The following is a 24,081-nucleotide window of genomic DNA, read 5'->3' as shown; positions in this document are numbered from 1 at the left end:
TTTCTTTTTTAATAAAACATTAAACATAGTCAAGGGAATCAATGGGTTTAATAAACCAAATTGTCGCTAAGTCACTCGTAATATTTTTAAGTCGATAGCTTCTTGGAACTTGCAGACCAAGGAATTCTATGCAATCTAACCATCGATTTATTAATGGACTGAATGACTGAAATGATGAGGTAATATTCTCAACAGTGAGCCTGAGAAGATTTTTAAACTGAACAATCAGTTCCCCATTCTTACAATGAACTTCTAGAGTGCCAACATAACTGACCCATGTATATAATGAGGAAATTCCTTGAAATTGTACCAAAGGTACTGAATTAATGGAAGCAAAGAAAACAAAACAACAATCTGGGAACAACTACCAGAAATGAACAGTCAATAAGCTGAAAACCAGTTTAACATCCTGTAACTACAGAAACACTGAAGATCATTCCAAACACGCAATCGAACAATGGAAATGAACAATAAATACCCACAATCTGGTTAGTGCATGAATACCACCATAAATATGATTCATTAGACTGCATTAAACACAAGTATAATTCTCCAACAATCCATTCTGTCTTTCCAAATACCCATAAAAAAAATCTTTCATCTGCACTTGCACATTCAGCAGAAAATGTCATCCAAGCTAAAGTCATGGGTGGGGATGGGGTAAAGAGAGAAAAAAGGAAGGAAAGATTATTTAGAAAGAACAAAAATATTCTCCTCTCCAGTATCGCACTAATCACCTAAAAAGAAAACCAATGATCAATTCTAAGGACTGAATAGATTACCCGATGTGCAAAGGCTAAATTGCATTAAACATGACCTCATCACATTTATTTCTGTCCACTTTTAAAAACCCCTCTCTACTTCCTAAAATCCTTAGAGCTCTAGAACACCCAAGGGTCAAAATGTCAGTTTTTCATTGATCTTGTAACTTGTTCCATGCAACCTTCTGATCTCTTCACGCCAAAGCCCAACATCCTGTCATAGGTCAAAGCATTTCATAATTGCATCTCGATCAAACTTGAAGCTGAGAAAGGCCCTGGATGAAAAACTAAAATTGGAGTGCCCGCTGCAGGAATCAGAGAGATCAGAAGTTGATATGCATGTCCCAGTATATTCCAAGAGCTGATTAGAGCTGCAAAGTTCACAGACTGTATCTAAATGGAAAAAAAGAATGATCAATATACTTCTATATTTACCAACAAAAATGATTTTTAAAATATGAATGCACATTAGCATCAAATTCTGCATAACAGAATTTAGAGGTACATATCTACAACATTGCAGGATATTTTTCAGAGATCTTACCCATTTCAAAATTGTCCTGTAAACGTCTTGGCTGAAGCTTTTTATCAGATTTCTAAAAGGTAAAAAGAACAAGCTGAAGTTCACTAATAAATGGCGTTAACACAAGGACATAGCACTAAAACGTGTTACAATAGAGGAATTAACATGGGCATTAATGCTAGCCTTCACAAGTTACATATCTGCATTAGCTATAGAAGCACATGCCTAAAATAGGTTAAGTGACCAGTTAATGGAAGGTATATCAGTTAACAGAGGCCCTGTATTGGGCTTATTCAGTTTATAGTAGAGTGCCATTACTGAACCTCTAAAGAGATAATGTGCAATAACTTTTCTGTACTTCGCTTAATGTATAAGAACGGCAACATTTGTGTGAAAAGATTACAAATACCACATTTGTTATGATGTGACAGATGATGTGTGCCAAGCCAGTCAAATCCACGAGGGAAACTTGATTGCACTATCACAACGGTTTTGCAATTTGTATTTTTTGAGCTGAGTGCACTGAATTCAGAAATAATAAGCCCACCAAGATTTTTTTTAAACTAAATTAAAATATTTATTAACAAAAGAAAAGATTTCAAGCACATACATAGGACTACAAACTACTACTGTATTAACTCCTAAAATTCATAATTAACCTGACTCCCAGTTACACCCCGTTTAAGGCTATGGTCCAAAAAGAGATTTTAGATTTTAAATAGATCCAGCAATTTAACACAAAACTCTGGACAATGGAATTCCAAATGTCTTTTCTCCAGCTCCAGTTTCTGTAGACAACAGGCTTATGCACAAATACTGAAGGTTTCATTAAGACTATTTCACACACTTCTGTTAGATCTCACAATGCCTCCACTTGACACATAGCCTCATTTGCTATTATATATATTTTTCCCCTTTTAACCTTTATATATGTTTTCCCCCTTTTAATGTGTAAATTATATTGTTTCATAAGTCACTGAAGCTGTATCTCCCTCGTAACATAAAAACTTTCATGTTGTGACTATATTGAAAGTAACCCTTGGGAAAACAAACACATTCCTTAGCTTGCTTGCCTGGCTATTTGTAAACAGACTGAGATCCCTTTGAAATCCAGATCCTCCTCCATCTATCTAAAAATGCAAATTCCTTTCACACCTTATATGCTAAGCCAAGCACCTAGCTTCTTTTGATGAGTCAAAGCCTGCAGTGTACCTGACTTCAAATGTAATTAAAACACACACACACACCCCCCCAACGACTTACCTCCATAAACCTACTTTATAATAAGCCAGAAAAATATTATGAAAATTATTATACCTTCATGACACATTGAAAATGGGAAAGGTTTTAACTTCTGACTATTTTTAAAACAACATTATATGTTTGCAAGTGATGCAGACAATGTACAAAGTTACTACAGCAACACTGAAGATCATTCCAAACATGCAATAGAACAATGGAAAGGAACAATAAATACCCACAATCTGGTTAGCGCATGAATACCACCATAAATGTGATTCATTAAACTGCATTAAACACAAGTATAATTCTCCAACAATCCATTCTGTCCTGTCTTTCCAAATACCCATAAAAAAAAACACATCTTTCATCTGCACTTGCACATTCAGCAGAAAATGTCAGCAGCTAAAGTCATGGGTGGGGAGGGGGTAAAGAGAGAAAAAAAAGGAAAGGTTATTTAGAAAGAACAAAAAAAATTCTCCTCTCCAGTATTGCACTAATCACCTAAAAAGAAAACCAATGGCCAATTCCAAGGACTGAACAGATTTTCCGATGTGCAAAGGCTAAATTGCATTAAACATGACCTCATCCCATTTATTTCTGTCCACTTTTAAAAACCCCTCTCTACTTCCTAAAATCCTTAGGGCTCCAGAACACCTAAGGGTCAAAATGTCAGCTTTTCATTGATCTTGTAACTCGTTTCATGCAACTTTCTGATCTCTTCACGCCAAAGCCCAACATCCTTTATAAACCTTTCAAAATGACCAGACAGAGAAATAGGAATCCAAAGAAGGAATGTTCCTTTCAGGGATTGATGCCGAATGGATCAATTGATCTTGAACATCGGACCTTGTCCTTCATTTTTTTGTGACCACTTGAATTTGCTGATCTGAGCTAGGTAGTGCCAGAGACATTGAAGTCAGCCTGTGCTGTCTCTGAATTAGACAAGGGAAAATCATTTGTGTTTTTAATGCCAAATGGTGCCAATCTTCCTCAAGTGCAAGTGTGTCTGTGATGACAGGATTGATGCCTTGGCTATGATGCCACTGTACTCGAGTTCAGTGACAAAAGAACAGAGACCAAAGGATCCATAATTAGCTCAAAGATTCAATTTTTTGAAGTTTTCACCCTTTCTCTTCTGAAGAAGGTGATTCATACAGGAAGTAGAGTTTTACAAGTACCAGAATTCTTCTAGTACCTCAACAAAATGGCTTTACTTCCCATGGGTGGAGACAGTGAGAATCCAATAACTTGAGGACAGTGGCATCATAGTCAAGGCATCAATCCTGTCATCACAGATACCCTTGCAATTAAAGGGAGATTGGCACCATTTGGCATTAAAAACATACATGATTTTCCCTTGTCTAATTCAGAGACAGCATAGGCCGACTTCAATGCCTCTCACACTACCTGGCTCAGATCAGCAAATTCAAGAGGTCACAAATCAAATCTGTACCCATCTGAAATGGTATGACACTGTAACATGTTGTAACCTGTGTTTATAGATAAAATAGCATTTTTAAATTTGGATGTTGGCCTACATTAAAACAATGAAGATTATATCTATACAAGCATGTTTTACTCATCTCCACAAACTTTTTAATGCTATTTTGGTATAATTCTTAAGAGGTCAAAATCTAGATAAATTGAGACTAATTTTCTCTGGCAGCCGACTGGTTAAAAATTAAAATAGTGTACAAAGGAATTTTACAGCAACTAATCCACTGGCTGAATCTACACCTTTAATGTTGAGGCCAGCTTGGAGAACAACAGGGCCAAAGCTTTTCATCTTGAATTATTAGATTATCATAATGGCCCAGATTATGCAGTAAAATATTGGTGATGCTTTCAGCACTCACTGTTTTCAAAAAGTAAATTGGATAGCAACTTCTGTCAACTATACATGCTCAGTTCTGGAACTATATCACCATTCCTTCACTGTCGCAGGGTCAAAATCCTGGAACTCCCTCCCTAACAGCATTGTGGGTGTACTTATACCACATGGACTGCAGCGGTTCAAGGCGGTGGCTCACCACCACCTTCTCAAGGGAAATGCTGGCTAGCCAGCGACACCCACATGCCATGAACGAATAAAATAAAAGTTGAAGTGCAGAAATCTTGAAGCTGCTGTCTGAGTTAGCATGCTCCTCCAGAAGCTTCACTGTAACAGCATATCATCAAGAGACATGGCATTGATACACATGAAGTGGCATGAAGACTCTGTACATCTGTGATATACATGCATTAAACTAAACAGAAAAAGTTAGGGTTCATCCAATCCACTAAGTACATTTTTAAATGACAAAAGCCAACAACCCCTCTGACACTGAAAATTAACTTCTGCAAGTGTAGAGTCTTATTCCATCAGATTTCAATTACTTTAGTGATATCAAAAATAAAACATGGTTTTTAAAAAACTTTTTCTTTCATTTGTCTTTAATCCCATTTTTCCATTTCATTTTGGGTACATGATGTGGCATTGAATGAATCACTTCCTGCTCCAGACTTCATATGCTTGGTTAACAATTCTTCAATCAGACTGGTTAAAGAGATACACCCAGTTCCCAGATCCCCTTTAAGAGTCCTCTACTGAAATGGCTAAACACAGCAAGTTACATAACATTCTGCAGGTAAATTCAAGTTTAATTAATGGTTGATGCTGTTCATTCACCGCTGATCACAAAATCAGGGCCATTGCTTTGTGGAAGTGTGTATATTATTCCATGTTGGTCAATTGCCAATAAGTGTCAGAAGTCTACCTACCGCATGCTGTGATATTAACTGGCCACAGTGCAAGTCAAACAAAGTTTTATTTTTCCTCAATTGCTGCCTGAGAAACTAAAAGGTGAAACACATTCTTCAATCAGTTTACAATATTTAGTGATGGGTATTCATAAATTTTAATAAGAAAAATGATAGGTTTTTCGCATAGAAACAACTGATTTTTCCAAAGGCATTATAATCTATGAAGCAATTCTTCTAAGACAAATGAAACTACAAAATAATTCAAGCACGAACTTAGCCTTAGGACTGCCATACCTGGCAAACTTTCTGCATTAGCCCTGCAAACATAAGTAAGTGCAAGCCTTGCATCTAGTCCAAAAATAAATTGGAGTGGAGATACAGATCAGCCATGATCTAACTGAATGGCAGAACAGGCTCGAGGAGCTGAATGGCCTCCTGTTCCCATATTCTTTCCTATTTTGCTAAATTAAAATAATAATTTGTTCAAAGTCTAAAGCAAGATTGTACAAATCCCATTTCTCTTACCATTACTTCTACATCTTACAAAAGGTCAAGATTAGCAGCATATCATCAACTAGCTTTGGCTATCAGAAAATGATCATCAATTTCAGCTTCAGATAAGCAAGAATTAATATCAGCATACACCAATATTAGTACCAGTGTGTTTCCCACACTTGTAAATGTTATATCCTTAGAAGTAGTTAGTCCTGCCATTTGAGACACAAAATCTTGGCCAGCCATGAAATATGTGTCACAACCAGAGTTAGCAACCTGTCGCCATACTTGCAGGAGCAATGTCAATTGGAGTCACTATTAGCCTAGGACAACTACGAGCACTCTGGTGCACAATCTAAAATTATACCATTGTACAAATGTTAAAGAGTACTGAAAGACCCCACCAATTTACTAAAGTGTGATGTAGAATGTAGTGATGTAAAGTGAGAATGTAAAATGTCTCAGATAAATGTTTTAAACCTCCAACATGACAGACCTATAAGTGAGCTTTTTCTTAAATTATAAAATACACTGTGACTGATGTTGGAATTATAAACATACCTAGTGTTCCTTTTCACAAATATTTTCCATTTGCATTAGAGCAATTCAGAATTTTGACTAAATATATTCTGAAAACTCACCAATATCTGATATTGTTTGACTTGCTGATTATTTACTCCATTAGGCTTCTTCTTCTGGTTTGGAGTATCTTGATGCTGCTTTCTGCCATTACTTCTGACATTGTGCGACTAATATAAAATTAAGAAAAATTCAAATGTGCAACATAAATAAACCTGAAATCACTTTCTTCCCTCTATTTAAACGACATTGGCTACCAGCAGAGCTAATTTCATACAAATGAAGGTATCTGCACCTCATATTCCAGAAATATTAAATTAGTACTTTGCATCAATCTTCACTTTTGAAAATGATACTTGAATGTTAGATGTTAATGATGTCGTTAAAACAATATGTTCATCGATGTTAAGTAGAATTGGAACCTGAAAATAGATATGGCAGGTGAGCCAGATGATATCTACCTGAAACTGCTCAGGGGGATGGGACACCTGTTGTGCAAGCCTCTTGTCCTAATTTTCAAATAGTTTACTATACTCTGGGATGGTTCCCTTAGATTTAAAGAAAGATAACCATTATCTTTAAAAAAAAAGAATTACAATTATATAGCAACTATCATGGCCACTGGACAAAGTGCTTCACAGTTAATGAAGTATTTTTGAAATGTAATCACTGTTGTAATGTAGAAACCATGACAATCAATTTGTGTACAATGAGGTGCCACAAGCAGCAATATGATAATGACCAGATTTTTTTTTGTAATGTTGATTGAAGGAAGAATATTGGCCAGGATAGCAGGGATAACTCCCTTGCCCTTAAAGATCCTATGGCACTATCTCGATGTACACCAGAGAGGGCAGAAAGAACCTCAGTTTAATGTCTCATCTGAAAAACTGCATCTCAAACAATGCAGCACTCAAATCAGTACTGCACTGCACTGGCAGCCTTGATTGTTGCGCTCAAGTCCTGGAGTGGGGTTCTAAGCCACAACCTTCTGATTCAGAGGCAAAAGAGTGTTACCTACCAAAGAAATAGATTCTGTGTAGAGTATAATGTTCCCATTAAATAGGTTTAGGAGGACCAGTGGTCAGTATTTTAGGTTGTGCAAGGTCATATCTAGGTTCTTTTCCCAAAGAATAGTGGCTGCTGGCTCATGCGGTGGATGCCAAATTCACTGAATTACATTAAGTGAAAGCTGGACCCATTTCTGGCTGGGGAGGAAATCACATCGTACAGAAGGTAGGTACTGCATAGAATTTTCAGGGCCAGAGTAAATCTCCTGAACTAATTTTAATTACCCAAGGGAAGGATAGAGGAAATTCCCAGATTGGCCTGGGTTTTTAAAACCTGATTCTTTGCCTCTCTCAGCAGGTCATATGGTTTTGGGTGGTGTAGGGAGTAAAAATATTGTGATGCACAAGATTTCACAATTGTGTGGAACAAAATGGATGGGCCAGGGGATTTCTTCCTATCATTATTCATAATTTTATAAACACATTGAGGATTTAAGATGGTGACTATTTCTTGAAAATGAAAGGGTGGGAAATGAAAACAAAGTTAATAAAAAATTTGAAACAGCATGTAGCTTACTCTGACTATTCTTGTGAAGATGTCCTTGGTATAGAACTTAATGCCCTCCCAGGGATACAGCAGATGGTGCTGCACCAAGAGTGCTTTACAGCTCTCTTAGTCATATTGCTCAAACAGATGAAATATAATCCATATTTTCCCCTATTATTTGCATTTTGTTGGTTCTCCATTTCAGCTTCCATTTTTAAAAATTTCTACAGTATCTGTGATTACTTCTACTGCTTTAAAACAATTGTGCAAAATTATGTTTAACTATCTTTAACAACTTGTGTATTTTAAGTTACGTGCCCTACTTTAACAGCACAAATAGTGTTGAAATTAGTTTATCCTTAAAGTAGCAATGTCCACTGTATTTAAAAGAAAAAAGGCAAGCATAGGGCAGGGTGACTATTAAGACCAGGTCAGGTCTGTGGCAGGGAGTGGGATGAGTTGGATCAGAACACCAAGCTTCCGCTGGTTAAGGGGATAAATTTGCAGGCAAGTAGGAAACTTGCCTAAAATAATGAAAAAAGATAACTTTTCTCTGTTCCTGCACTACATTAAAATTACATGATTAAATGTTCAAAGAAAAACTTCCATTAATAATTACATATCCAAAATATTTGCCAAGGATCATCACCTTGTATTTCCAGATTATTTGCAAGAAACAAAGCTATGAGCACATACAATGCAAGAGTGCCACCATCCCATTCAACTGAAAATAATTTTTCGTTTTACTCAACTTGTACCCCACAGAAAAGTCCATATACGTTTCTTCAGTTATAATTACCTTTGCCTTTGTGGTCTCAGAAATATCACACTGATTGCTTTGACTGAAAGGCTTTTGCAGTGGTCTCTGTTTGTTGGAGCATCCCAACTGTTCTCCTGTGGACCCCTCAAGTAACTGTGGATTTGGCCGTGCGCTTGATCTATGAAACATAAATGTACACGGATTTGAAAGAAGATTTTTCAGTTTGATGAAAGGTAAACTGGTTGTTTTTCATCTGAATCTTTCAAACTAAAGTTTCAAATTCCACTCCAGAACCCAAGCACATAATCATGGCTAACATTTCAGAATAGAGCTAAGGAAATGTTACATTGTCAGGTGTACATTTTACCAGCTAAGACATTAAACAGGAGGCCATAATTGGTTTCTCTGGTCAAGTTAAAAATTTCACATCACTTGTAAAAGTGCAGCAACATTCCTCCCACAACCACTAAAGTTCATTCTCTCTCTCTCTAGCCTACAAAGCCTTTCATGCCAAATTTCTCCTTTCAATTCAAATTGATTATTGAACAGTTGTCAATTTGTTAAAATAATCCCTTAAACTGTACAGCATAATTCAACCAAAGCCATAAGCAGCTGTGATATAGGAAACGTACCAGTCAATTTGCGCACAGCAAAGTCCCACAAACAGTTATGAGATAATAACAAGACAATCCGCTTTGGCGATGTTGGTTGAGGGATAAATATTGGCTAGGACACCAGGGAGAACTCCTTGTTCCTGTTTTTTAAAGTCATGGGATCCTTTGCCTCCACACAAGGGCAGACGGGGCCTTGCTTTAACGCCTCAACTGAAAGACAGCACCTCCAGCAGCAGGGCACAACTTCAGTACTGCAATGGGAGTGTCAGCTTGGATTATTTGCTCATTCTCTGGAGTGAGATGTGAATCCACTTCTTAATCAAATAACAGCACTACCTACTGAGCCACAGGTGATACAACAATTCCTTCAGTTATACAATTACCGCATTATTATTCCTGATGGACCATGCGATAGGAAATAGCTATAAAATGGAGCACTGCAGAGGACTGGGTGACACAGTAAAATAGTCTTTTGCATCAGGGATCTAAATTTTAATCCTACTTCTGCGAGTTGGCTGAAACTTCCACATAAAATGAATTTGGACAGTCTCAGTAGTAGTGAACCTTGAATACATTGCTGGCTGGTCTGGTGGGCGGATTCTCTGTACGCCTTCAATAGCAAATTGGGCTGGTCCTCGACTGGAGGAGAGATCATATCATATAGAAAGCAAGAACCTTTATAGGCAATACTTGGTTCATACCCCTGAAACTGGGTTTGATCTCCTGAGGGGGTGGAAAGAGGGTTTTTCAGAGCAACTTTCCCTTACTGGTCTTGGGATTTTTCACCTCTACCAAGGGTGGGGGGATGGAAGGGGGAAAAGGTCTTTAGTCATGAAGTTTCATCCAACATGAAGTGGGGAAAGTTTGTCTGGCTCTTTTCCTGTCCATTAAATTTGTATGTTTTATTTTGTTCAGGAGAGTAGCATTAGTTAAGAGGAAGAGATCTAGAAATAAGGGACAGAAGTACAAATTATAGAAGCATACAAGCGAATTCAATGTCCAGAAAGTTGTTTTTTGCAGCATATCACTAATCTCCGGATGAAGTTGCCAGTGCAAGCAGTAACTGCAGATATGCTGCAACCATTCAAATGGATGTTGGATGAGTCCCTGCAAATAGAAGCGGTCAGCTAAATAAAGGTACCAATAGTTGAGTTGATAGGGTGGTGATATCAATCATTATGATCTCTTGCAACTAGCCTGCTTTTGTCCGTGTTGAAGTAGTACCAAACTTATCTAAGAAGCAATCCCCATTTTGACCACATTACTTTCAACTCATTCTAACCTGGAAAAATTCTCATTAATGCTCTGTTCTTGTATATCCCTACTATTTGCAGATATTATCCTTCTCCCTCATCTCGACTAGTCTGTAATACCTTGAGAATTATGCCAGTATACTAATTAAATGGAGGAAGATTGCAGAACTCGGCGGTACAGAAGGTTCTAAATGTCCTGGTACACGAATCACAAAGTTAGTATGCAGGAACAGCAAGTGCCGAGGGGGAAAAATGGAATGTTGGCATTTATTGCAAGAGGAATGGAATATAAAAGTAGGTAAGTTTTACTGCATCTGTACAGGGTTTTAGTAAGATCACATCTGGAGTACTGTGGGCAGTTTTGGTTTCATTATTTTAAAAAAAGATATAATTTCTTTAGAAACAGTTCTGAGAAGGTTCACTGGATTCATTCCTGGGATGAAGGGGTTGTTTTATGAAGAAAGGTTGAACAGGTTAGACCTATATCCATTGGAGTTTAGAAGAATGAGAGGTGATTTTATTGAAACATAAGATGCGGAGGAGACTTGACAGGGTGGGTACCCAGAGGATGTTTCCCTGTGTGTGGGGTGCAGGGTGGGGGGAGCTAAAACTAGGGGACAGAGTTTAAAACTAAGAGGCCACCCTTTTAAGACAGAGATGAGAAGAAACTTTTTCTCCCAGAGGGTCACTGGTGGAATTCTCTTCCCCAGAAAGTCATGGTGATTGGGTCTTTGACTTTATTCAAGGCAGAGTTAGTCAGATTTTTGTTAGGCAAGAGAGTCAAGGGTTAAGGGGGCAGACAAGAAAGTGGAGCTGAGACCACAACCAGATCAGCCATGATCTTATTGAATGGTAACTGCAGTTACTGCTCGAAGGGCCAAATGGCCTACTCCTGTTCCTATGTTCCCATTTCTTTACTCAACCTCAATGCAATCCTCCAGAACATCCTTAAATTTTAGAGCTGTGAGAAAGCCCTTTGCCAATATTGCCTCCCTACAACAGCAATGCACCACACTCCTCCACCCCCCCACCCCCTCGCCCCACCCCACCCCCTGCCCCCCACATCCATTAGCTATCTCTCATGGAAATACTATGAGGAATAGTCAATTCCCAATCCTGTCCAAACCTAACCCACATCTCCAGAAATGCTATTAGATCATATTCATCTATATTTATTAATACTTCCGGGTCTCCAATTTTGTTTTGAATGCCTTGTGCATTCACATACATATCTCTAAATCCTGACTCTGATGTTTGTAGCACTGACCCTAATCCTTTTCTGATTTACTCATTTAATTTTTGATGATCTTTGTCCCTTCTGCAGTGTTTATTATCTCGTTATCCCACACTAGCTCTTTCCCATTGTCCATTATTTTCTACTTGCGTCAGCTAAGCCTTCCATCTCAAAATAGCTTTATTAATTGCTCACACTTAGATTTCCCCATAGCCATCTCAATATTAGATTAAATCATAACCCAATGCTCTAATCACCCTCTTCACATGGGCAATAGCGCCATTTTGATTCAGGTAAAGGTTGTATTTTCTACTTAGCCTTCCTTTATTCAAAATTTCACCCAAGAGTATGAAACCTCCCTCCTTTACCAGCGCTGCAGCCACACATTAACATTCCTAATCTTTTTCTTAGCTTTTCCGACATATGAACAGGGAATGATCACTATGGGCAGAATTTTCCCCCCGTTTGGGTGGGGGAGAGTTCAGGAGCAGGCACATGCAGGTGCGCCTCCAATCGGCGCTCCCATTTTACGTGGGCGAGCCAATTAAGGCCCACCCAGCGTGACATCCGCCAGAAAGCGCTATGCACTCCCTGTGCGGGCGAGGGAATTCCCTCAGCCGAGAGTGCGCTCTTTCGTGCATGCGCGCGAAAGAGCACACTCATCTCCCTAAGGCTAAGTGCTGCCGACCGGGAAATCCTGCCCTATATTATTTCCAAATGTATAAAATGAGCAAAAATGTGATACTGATCCACAATATTACACACCTGTATTTCATTGTTGGAACTTGTAACCAGCTAGATACCAGTTCTAATTTTTTTTAAAACAGTAAAGCCTATATTCCTACTTCAGGGGCTAAGGGGAACAGACTGAGCCTACATCAGTATGTCATGTTGGAGATGGGTCACGGAGTGATGTTTTTCATAAAAATCCACTGTTATACTCTAGTATTGCTATAGCAGGTGCAGAACAAAACTGAAAGACCACATCCTATACTAATATGAAAGATATAAATGCTGCATCACTACATTTATTAGATGAGAATGAGATTATAAAAGTCAGTAAGACACAGAAAGCAAGTGACAGAGAGCTCTGGTGGGGGCGGCACTATAATTGACAAACAAGTGGCCTTCGAAGCATCAGAATCAGAGGAGCAGGCAAATGATTTAAACCACAGTCCAGGTTTCACATCTTAAAAAAAAAAGGCACTCCCAATTTAAAACAAATTGCTGAATTTTCAATTCTCACACTGTGGAAACAAATTTAGCTGTTGATTAATAGTCTCTCTCCAATACTGTACCAGCAAAAATAAAATTACAATATACTGGCAAAAAAGTACATAAGCTTTCAAATGTCAGTCATACCTGTCATCCAAGATACACTTACCTTGCATTTACTTTTTCCAATAAAGTTTTGGATGGAGTTGTGCTATTGGATACAAGGCCGTCACTATCTGAAGAATCTGCATAGTTTTTGGATATCCAGTCTCTCAGCGGCCTGTGATAATAACAGTAGCATACTTAAAACTCTGAAGTAACTATTTAACATCAAACTTGTTAGTTTCATATCAACAAGATTTACAAACTTGTAAATCAACAAAATGAGCTTTATAAATGAACCACTTAGCACTAGCTTGGTACAGTGCGATGATCTTGTCATTTTCTCATCCAATAATAAAAACAGAATTTTAAATAATGAAATATGCTTCTGGATTGGTAGTGTACACCTTGAATGTGAACGCATTTAAATAGGGGGCAGAAGGCATATTTTTTTTTAAATCATAAATTAGATCTTTTAAGTAAAAATAAAGTGTGTCACATGTTCAACCATACCTTATAAATGGAATAGCCATGAAAAACTTATTTGGTGCTAAACCCAGTTTTGACTTAGGAGTCATGTCATTCCTATGGGATGGCAACTTCTCGATGGGAAACCAGTCAATATTCTATAAACCAAATATATGGCAGGATTAAAAACTTGCATTTGTATAGCACTTCAAAATCTGTAAGATGGCACCTCAGAGCAGAAAGGAATGGTTGGGTGGACACTACTTAGGGAGAAAGGAGGCAAGCAGAAGCTAGGATAAGAAGCCAGGAACAGACTTACTTTGGGTAAAAATTTTGGCTATGAGTGAGCTTAAACTTGTGGAAAGTTGATGCAGGAAGGCCAGATAGAAGGCTGAAGACATCAAGCCTTGGGGTGAAGGTACAGAGCAGAAAAAGAGGAGGTAGGGAGGAGGTGGAAGAGAGTCATTTTAGTAATTGAGCAGAGGTAGAGAAGAAAGCTCAACTTGGGGGTTAAACACAATTCCAAGTGTCTGCATAACTCTTGAAAATTTACATTACTTTTGTTAAATTTGCATTTCACATAATAAGCATGAATCAATTACTGAAGAGAACTTTGGATTACAAGAGATCAAGAGATATGCATACATATAAAAGAGATATGCATACATATTCTCTTTAGCACTCTATTCAGTGCAACAAAGCAGTCTTATGACTATACTCCATTGAACTACTTGCTTGACAAGATTCCAAGGCAATCTTTAAGAATACAACAAGACTGAATTTCCAAATTCTAATATTTTATACCCGGATTTCTCTTCTGGTTTTAGGGTTAAATTTTGTATCCTTTGGAACTCCTGGGATTATATATAGTCGAGCTAATTGATCATTTATTCTTTGTTCAATGAAGTGATCTTTACAAATGCGATCTCTTATGTCGAACCCAGTTTCTTCAAGAACCTGAAAGAAGCATACAAAAGTTATCACTGAATGTCAAATATACATCACATAAAACTAAGTGCACAGATTTAATCAAACTCCATACAGTTCTATGCTTATTACTTTTTAAAACTATTTTACAATATTTAAAGTCATCAAATGAAGAAAGGAAGCATATCAAAGCATCTTTCCCTGCATCATCATCTATCCCTCAATCAGAATAGCAAGGTGGGGTGGGGGGGGGGCGGCAGAAAGAAAAATTATGAGTTTTTCCTTTTCAAAAGTTTTTAAAAAGGGAGGTGCTTTATAGAATACTACTTCTAATCAATAACCACTGGCAAAACAATTCCAAAATACAGTGAGAAAATTTAGAAATTCAGTAATCTGAATCATTTTTGGATCCTAAATAGAATACTTAACATGTAGTATATATACGTACTCTCTATCAGTTTAAAGAGCTTAAACATTCCACAGTAGATTGTGTTAGCTATTGGCACTTGAATGAAAACCCGTCCAAAAGCGTTTAAAAAATATTTTTGACATAACTTTGCGACAAATTGTTTTAAGATTATGGGGGAGAGATACAAAATCTTTGCATAAAGATTTACAATAATCCAAATAAAAATGGATTTTCTTTTTAAACACACATCACACTTTACCTCTCTCACAGCACAGTCATGTGGGGCCTCCTCTTTGTTCACTTTGCCCTTTGGAAATCCCCATCCAGACTTTGCCAAATAACCCTGAACAAGAAGTACCTATATAAATAGAAACAGGAACAAATTTTAAGCTTCTCTGTTTACAAAGCTTTTAACATTTTAATACTGTTAAATTTTTATTGGCACTGGGAAAGGCAAGGGGGTCAACAGAAGAGGACAATATTCCTCAGATTTCTGACCTCTCCACAGCTCTTTGCGCTTACATTGTCACCGAGTCAGTCTTATCTAATCATAGCCAGAGAATCAATTACAATAGCTTCTCTTCCTGCTCGCACACCACTACCTCAGGTGTCTCCATTGGCCCCCTCCCATTTCTCATCTACATGCTGTCCCTGGGCAACAACATCGAAAAGGCAGTGTTAATTCTCACATATACATTGACTACACTGAGCTCTACCTCACCTCCACCTCAGTTCCTCCACTGTTGCTAAATTATCAGATTGCTCATCAGACATCCTGTACTAGATGAGCAGAAATTTCCTCCAATTAATTATTGGGTAGCCTGAAGCCACTGTTTTCAGTCCCCACACCAAACTCTGTTCCCTAGCTACCGACGCCATCCCTCTCACTGGCAGCAGTCTGAGATTAAGCCAGGATGTTCGCAACCTCAGTGTCACATCTGATCCCAAGATGAGCTTCTGACCTCATGTTTGTGCCATCATCAAGACCACCCATTTCCACCTCCATAACATTGTTCAACTTTGCCTCCATCTCAGCTCACCTGCTGCTGAAACCCTTATTCATACCTTGTTACCTCTAAACTCAACTATTTGAACACACTCTTGGCTGATCTCCCACATTCACCCCTCTGTAAACTTGAGATCAAAAGCTCTGCCACCCGTGTCTTAACTCGCAGCAACTCCGGTTTCCCCATCACCCCTGTTCTCGCTGATCTACGATGACTGCCAGGCAAGCAACACCAGGGAGGGATTTTAAAATTCTCATTCTTGTTTTCAAATCCCTCCCTGGCCTTGACCCTCCCCATCTCTGTAATCTCCTCCAGCCCCACAATCTTCTGAGATATTGGCACTCCTCTAATTCTGGTCTCTTGTGCATCACCAATTATAACTGCTCCACCACTGGTGGCTGTACCTTTGGTTGCCTAGGCCCCAAGCTCTGGAATTCCTTCCCTACACCTCACCACTTCTCTACCTCACTTTCCTCTTCCAAGAGGCTCCTAAAACCTCTCTCTTTGACCATAGTTTTGGTCATCTGACCTAATTCCTCCATATGTGGCTTAGTATCATACTTAGTTTTAAAATGTTACTGTGAGTGCCTTGGGGCGCTTCATTATGTTCAAGATGCCATATAAATAAAAGTAGTTGTTGTTATTGAGCCAAATTTATTCAGAACGTTCAAAAGGAACAACTGTGAATGTGGTAAACAATGCAGTCAATAATTTCTTATTTCTGTCCCCCTAAAATTCATTCCAATGTCACAGCAATGTACAGTCCTATAAGTAAACTATAAGTCTACAGCAGGAAATAGCGACCAAAAACATTAGTTATGAATCGTAATTCAAGTTCCCACTTGCTTCACTTCATAGAGGAGATCTGCAACTGATTAAATTAGATATACAAGATGATCTGCAGGCAAGCAGTAGATATCTTCTCCATTGGTCTCTAGATTGCAGTGCTTTAATCTGTTAAAATAACATTTTCCCCATTCGTCTTACTATAATAAGATCTTAGTGCAGTTTTGATAAAAACATACATGAAGAAAATTAAAATATTATTTTATAATTCAGAACTGTGATGTCATACAAAGTAAACCTCTCCATATAGTCTGTAATAACCAGATCAAAATGTGCTTTTCATACCAATTGGCTGTGTCACGGGTTTGTTTTTTCTTTTAAATATAACCACAATATGAAAAAGGTACATCCAGTATCTGAAGTCTTGTTGATTTTGTATAAATTGAAGTTTTACTGCTCAGTACTGAACACTAAAAATGGTTCTTTAACAATTTTGACATACCTAGTCGCATATATTTTCTGCTTTTCAGATTAAAGCATTGCAATCTAGATACCAGATGGAGAAGATATCTAGTACTTGCCTTACAGAAAATACTGTCCTTCATAACCTCATATTTCTCAGTATCCACAAGACGACATTGACAACTCTGACACCTTGTTCAGGAATAGTACTACAGTTGCAGCTTGCTCATCTATCCATTAGTGATGCATAAGCTCAAAAAAATTCTTTCGAGTTATCAACAGTCACAGATTGCAACTCTATCGAGTACAATCACAGTTCTTGATTTCCGGGAGTGGGACACGAACCCACAGCCCTCTGATTCAAAGGCGAGGGTGCTATGAACTGAGCCACAGCTGACACCCCATGCATAAGCTCAAGAGTAACTAATCAGTGGCTGATTGTGATGGGTATCATAGTCAATCCAGGTCATGTCCTCACCCAACCAGAATATGTGCTTCTAACAAGGAAAACTGGATAGCGATCAAGAGCAAGATTTTCCCCTTCCTAATTTAAACCTGCTGAGGCCAATTGTAGTCAATTATTAGAATCATAGAATTTTACAGCACAGGTGACTTTTTGGCCACTCCATGCAAGGACTATCTATTTAGTCCTTTTTCTCTGTTCATTCTTTTATGTTTTTCCAATATTTATTCACTTTCTTTAGCACTATTATTAATTCTGCTGTGAACATTGTTTCCGGTAGGCTTTTCCATGTTCGAACAACTCTGCATGAAAAAAACTTATTCTTTGAACCCCTTTTTTTGCATATTTGCAACATAGCCTGTATTGTCTGCCTGATCACTTCTGCCTGGTTATAAAGGTATTGGTAAGTAAAATTGAGGCTGACTACTAATGAGAGTATAGCATGTTATGGCTGTAAAGGGGAGGGGGGGAGTGGGGTTTGGGGGGGGGGGGGGGGGGGGGAGTCAACTTATACACCAATTATGTGCAAAAGCATGATTTTTGGGGCTGGAAAAATGGGGTGGTCTTATTAGTTGACCCGGTGTATATGCCACGGTTTAAGGTAACTGATTGTACAAGGACCAGGGGACACAAATTTAAGATTTTGAGCAAGAGATTCAGGGGGAATGTGAGGAAGAACTTTTTTTATGCAGTGAGTGGTAATGACTTGGAGGTCACTGCCCACAAGGGGATTTCAGAAGAAAATTGGATGGGCAATTGAAGGAAATAAACATGGAGCAGTATGGGGACCGAGCAAGGGACTAGGACTAACTGGATTGCTCCACGGGAAGCCGGCGTGGATTTGATGGACCAGTTCGCCTCCTTATATGCCATAAATGATTATGATTCACTAGCCAATGGAAATGGCTTTACCATTATTAGCTTTTTAATATTATCCGGCTTCCTTCCATAAACGTATGGTAAGGACTTGACATTTATTTTATTTAACATAAACCTTGACTTTTGCACAGATGTAAACTTCTTTCACATTTCCCAAACATGGAACCATATGGAGCCTCTGGTACTACACCAGTCAGTCATTCTAGGTTATTACTTACATTTTCCAGTGTTTCATCTAGTATAATTGCACCATATGTCGGCACTCCCATCTTGTACTCCTTCCATTCATCTAAAATCTTTTCCACGTCATCCCCTTTCCGAAGTAAAAACGAACAGTGACTGAAGAGTGCAAACAGCAGTTAAGGAATAAGCAACATTTTGGCAACAGCAATTAAGGAATGAACAACATTTTGGTTATATGACTTTCAACCAGGCACATTTCCTTGCCATGTGAGCTGGATTTGAATCCAGATGTCACCTTTTTGGAGTCTTGTGCCAACAGTAAGGGGAAAGATCAGGCAAATCAAGTGCTGATTAGGAGGTTCGCAGCTTGAGTTTTAAAAGCTGGAATGGAAGGGACAATAAATACGAAGGCGGGGGGTGGAAAAAGAGGCTTTCCACAGTTTCCAAGTCCCAGGAAAGAATTGAGCATGACAGAAAGTGTGCAATTTTATCACCAGGTGCAGGGAGGAGTAGATAAATCAACTTATTTGGAGCTGAGAAGGGACAGGGAAATGCAGAGAAGCAAATCATACTATCAAAACTAACCTGCTATTTCCAAAGGCTGTAATATATTGCTACACATCTAGAGATCAGCTCACGACATTTCTGCAAGGAAAACATTTTGCAGATATTAACAAAATCTACCTCAGATGTAATCAAAAGGATATCTGATTTGGCAAAATCTCTTATCCCACACTGAGGCAATCCTGTTGTGTTCTGCAAGTAGAAGTCCAAGTAAAACCAATGGGCCAGCTCAATCTGAAAGCACACTCTGATCGCATTGTCCCTTTCTTCACTTGGAATATGCAAAATGAATCGGCTGTTCAATAAATAAGCCACATAGTTACTATACTAAATTGTTATGGTCACTACCATTTATAAAAAGGATTCACAATCTTGTGATGGAGAACCCACCATGCTGCTGTACAATGCGTTATAAACCCACTGCAACAGTTTTAAGCGTTGGCTTGCACATGGTAAAATCAATAAATCAGGGAAGTCCTAAAGTTTATAGCATTGAAACTTTGAGCAAATTTCAGATAAGTCTTGTTGATTTTGATTTCTTCACTACAACCTTCTCTCATTCCCAAAGGGTTGCACATTACTAGCAAAGTATCAGAGGCTCCAAAGAATAGACCATCACAACCCTGGTGCAAATTTCAATACAGCAAGCTCCAAGATTCCAAGAAACATCAGCCCTATTTTGCTCACAGCTCGGCAGGTAATTGGTTCAAATAAACATACATGGACGAACGTCCACAACTTGCTCCACAAGAGCAAGAGTTCAAAGTTTGGCTTTATGACCAAGCTTGACACAACACATTTAAATGAAACAAATGTTTAAATTAGGCAACATTTCATGCAAAAATTAATATGGAAAAAATGTTCATGAAAAATTGATTGTAAATCACAATGCTGCATGAGAAACATCCTACAAGAATATAATCAGGAAAATCACCTGAGAATAAGTCTGAAAACCTAACAAATCTGAAATTGACAAAATGAGATCCCTTTGTTGACAGGGAACAACTAAAATGTGCCTTGAAATATTTTTAGATGACAGAAGCATTGCATATTTTTCAGCAATAATACTTCACATAAAATTTTAGACAATTACTGCAAATAGGCTCTATTAGCTGCCTTCTGAAATAATTTCATCTTTGTAGAAGAAATGAGACAGTAAACAATTCTGTCTACAGGTAGCTAGAAGTTTCATAGAAGCAGCTAGGTAGCTCCTCACATTTGCACAAAGTGCCTAAACTTACAAGTTAATTATATCTTCAAATCACATATACTTTTGATATGTTAGTGTAGGTGAGCCAGCAGTTTCATGTCAGTGCAAAGCTTTGATAAAGACAGAAAGCTATTCAAGTCAGATGTAAGAAACAAATTACTCAAAAAAGGTCATCAACCTGAAACACTGGGCTGGATCTTGCAATCCCACCGAATAGCGGCGAACACAAGGGCTGTAATAAGTTTCAGGGAGCCCACTTATACTCAAATCCAGAACTTGCCTTTTTAGGGGCTCAGGGGAGCCCATGCTGATGGTCCCACTGGGATGTGCGTGGTAAACTTGGGTTGTTTGGCCGGTGAGTACCCTAATTTTCACAAGATTTATTTAGGGCTCCACGTCCTTCAAAACGTCTGGCTCTGCTCAGCCCCCACTTCCGCACCTCTGGCACTCCCCATCCCGCGCTCCTGGTTCTGCTCTTCATCCACTCCCTGCTTTGCCCAAAGCAGCCCCCTACAATCAGCTCAGCTCTCTGCTCACCCCCTCTCTCACATACCTGGCTCAGCTCACGCTCGACTCCCCCCTCCCCCTTCGTACTGTCAGTACAATGTATTTATAAAACGGCACAGCTTCACCACTGAAAGGAGGATCTGGAGCATTAACACTCTTTCTCTTTCCACAGATGCTGCCAGGCTTGCTGAGTATTTGCATCATTTTCTTGTTTTATTTCAGATTGCCAAAAGTCACAGTATTTTGCTTTTGTTCGAAAATACCAGGAGGTTTGAAATCTAGGACCTGCCCAGTTAATAACATTAACGGTAAATTCCTGCAGAGTTAGGGGGAAAAAGCACTTCTATCATACAAAACAGCCTTTTAGAAAAAACACAAGAGCTGCTGGTTTTCCCTATTCCAGTTCTCCTCCTTTGGCCATGTAATTTCATGTGGCAACTGTTTTGGTTTAAGGTAGTCTTGCCAACCATTCTTCCAGCATTATCTGTTGAATAGACTCTCAGACATTCTTTGGTGTTCCTCTGTAATATGAAACTTATGCATGGCCAAGAATTCATCTGTTCATCTGCCTCCCCAGACACAGCATTAATTAAGAAATCCACCAGCCAAATTATTAATTTACACCCAAATTATGTGTGAATTAGTTTTTACATATTAGATTATGAACCTGGTAAGAGGGTGTCAGGACATATCACAAGTCTTGGCTGCAGATCCTGAAGTATTAAATCACCTGGCTTCCAGATAATGTATGTGTCCTTCAACATTAGCAACCTTTGGGGTCTTGATGATATTGCAGTCTAATAGAGAGATTTTTTTTTTAGTTGTGTTGTCAACAAGTCAAAAATATTATTGCTTTGATCAAAAAGCATTAAGAGATGGAATTCAGGGTCTTCTCTGCTGTTAATTAGTCCATCCTGGGTTCTGAAATGTGTCCAAACTAAAGAACTTAAATACATAACAAAACAAACACTAAACACTAATAAGGCTTACCCTTTTCAGTGAAACTCCTGACACATGTCCAAAAATAAGCAAATTAAACAGCAATAAACACGAGCAGATTATCTGCAATGTTATAAAATGCATTATGCTTCAACATTTAAAGTAGGTTTTTAAAATCTTAACTTACGTATGTTATTTAAGCCAGAGTTTGATTTTGATTTTAGCCTATACATATCTGGTAAACATCTTCCACCATTTAACAAATGAAAGACATTGTGGGAAACATGGACATTTGCAGTATGCATTTTAATGCAATTGGGGCTCATTCTTAGATTAAGACTATCTCATCAATTGAAGAGCACGGCGCAGTTACAGATATAGTCATCACATTGTTTCAACAGGAGTTATAAAAACTTGAACAACAAGCATCAAAACAAGAGCACTTATAAATTTAACCATTTGCCTTAACCAACTTTGTTCAGCTGGCACACATCCCCAATGTTCGTGATTTCCAAGCCACTTACAGTCCAAAGGCTGAATCGCTACATTATGATTTACCTAATGTTCTGATGAATTTATTAGTCAAGTATCTAGACATGTTTTAGGGTCAAGCGTCACAAATTATTTATGCTTCACCTGAATCAATTTAATATTTATCTAATGATAGAAGCTCTAAGTCACATACAGCATCATTGACTATAACAGTATGACAGCATGTTATTAAAAAAATTAATCGGAGTTACTTAGCTCTCGCTTTGGAGGTTCACCACGGCTCCTCACATGGCTGCAACCTCTCCCTATAAAACCACTCTCATCACTGATATCCAAGGCAACACATCTCAGGAAACATGTATTAGCTTTGAAAAGAGTATAACACAGATATACCAGAATAACACCAGGACTTAAAGGGCTAGATACATTTAAGGGGAAACTGAATAAATAGATAAGGAAGAGACAGATCGAAGGTTATGGTGATAGGGTTAGATAAAAAGGAGCTGAAGTCTTCTGTGGAGCATAAATAACAGCATGGACTTGTTGGGTCAATTGGCCTGTTTCTGTGCTGCATAATTTTTGATTCTATGTAACTTATGAGGATAAACCGCAAAAACGATTCCATTGCACACTACAGTGTGCTTGCGCACGAGCAGGGGGGAGAGCTCATCGTGAGTAAGACACAGCCAGAGTGAGTGTGGGTATTGGAAATTTGGTGCACAGTGGGAATTCGGTGTATAGGGGAAGAGGTGCTCTTTGCATTTTTTCTTTGCTATCCAACTTCTTAAATCTTCAGAGTGGTCTTGCCCTGCTGCAACAGTAGAGGCTACAAGGGAAAGGAGTGACTGGTAAGTAGTAGGTAAGGTTGGGTAAGTATTTACTACTTTTATCGCTTATAGTTTATGGTCTTTTTGTGGTTTATAGTTCGTATATGCTGTAGTAACGAGGATCAGGAAAAGAGGGCCCTAGAATAATTGATTTAAAAGGTTTAATTTAAAGAGATAAGTTATGACAGGGGAGCTCAAAGCCGTGGTGTGCTCCTTGCGCTCCATGTGGGAAGCCGGGAACATTTCCAGTACCCGGGACCAGCATGTGTGCAGGAAGTGTGTCCAGCTGCAGCTCCTGGAAGCTCGGGTTTCAGAGCTGGAACGGTGGCTGGGGACACTGTGGAGCATCCACGAGTCTGAGAGCATCGTGGATAGCACGTTTAGAGAGGTGGTCACACCCCAGCTGAAGGGACTTGAGGAAGGAAGGGAATGGGTGACCATCAGGCAGCTCAAGAGAAACAGGCAGGTAGTTCAGGAGTCCCCTGGGATCCTGCTCACAAATCGGTATTCCATTTTGGAGGATACCTCCAGGGAGTGCAGACAGAGCCAAGCTTCTGGCAGCACAAGCAGCCTGTCTGTACAGGAGGGGAGAAAGAGAGGAAGACCGATAGTAATAAGGGATTCTATAGTCAGGGGAACAAATAGGCACTACTGTGGCCATCAATGTGACTCCAGGATGGTGTGTTGCCTCCCTGGTGCCAGGGTCCGGGATGTCACTGAACAGCTGCAGGGCATCCTGAATGGGGAGGGTGATAAGGCAGAGGTCATGGTACATGTTGGTACCAATGACATAGGTAGATAGAGGGATGAGGTCTTGCATCAAGGATTCAGGGAGTTAGGCAGTAGACTAAAAAGCAAGACCTCTCGGGTTGTAATCTCTG

The 24,081-nt window shown here is 38.8% G+C and overlaps 1 protein-coding gene across 1 annotated transcript in view; it reads right to left on the bottom strand.

Moving 5' to 3' along the window:
- Nucleotides 1-386: 386 nt before the first annotated feature.
- dcp2 (decapping mRNA 2) overlaps nucleotides 387-24,081 on the bottom strand; it is a 39,941-nt gene continuing 16,246 nt past the window's right edge. The window contains exons 2-11 of the mRNA XM_078566286.1: nucleotides 19,369-19,520; nucleotides 18,697-18,824; nucleotides 15,141-15,239; nucleotides 14,350-14,502; nucleotides 13,591-13,703; nucleotides 13,145-13,255; nucleotides 8,699-8,837; nucleotides 6,405-6,512; nucleotides 1,306-1,357; nucleotides 387-1,154 (exon numbers count right to left, since the gene is read on the bottom strand). Of these exons, the coding sequence (XP_078422412.1) occupies nucleotides 979-1,154; nucleotides 1,306-1,357; nucleotides 6,405-6,512; nucleotides 8,699-8,837; nucleotides 13,145-13,255; nucleotides 13,591-13,703; nucleotides 14,350-14,502; nucleotides 15,141-15,239; nucleotides 18,697-18,824; nucleotides 19,369-19,520 (1,231 nt within the window). The 3' untranslated portion in view covers nucleotides 387-978. The remainder of the gene's footprint in view (nucleotides 1,155-1,305; nucleotides 1,358-6,404; nucleotides 6,513-8,698; nucleotides 8,838-13,144; nucleotides 13,256-13,590; nucleotides 13,704-14,349; nucleotides 14,503-15,140; nucleotides 15,240-18,696; nucleotides 18,825-19,368; nucleotides 19,521-24,081) is intronic.

Source organism: Cetorhinus maximus, chromosome 2 (assembly GCF_964194155.1).
Source record: "Cetorhinus maximus chromosome 2, sCetMax3.hap1.1, whole genome shotgun sequence".
In the NCBI taxonomy this organism is placed as follows: domain Eukaryota; kingdom Metazoa; phylum Chordata; class Chondrichthyes; order Lamniformes; family Cetorhinidae; genus Cetorhinus; species Cetorhinus maximus.
This window is presented reverse-complemented; position numbering and strand designations above follow the sequence as displayed.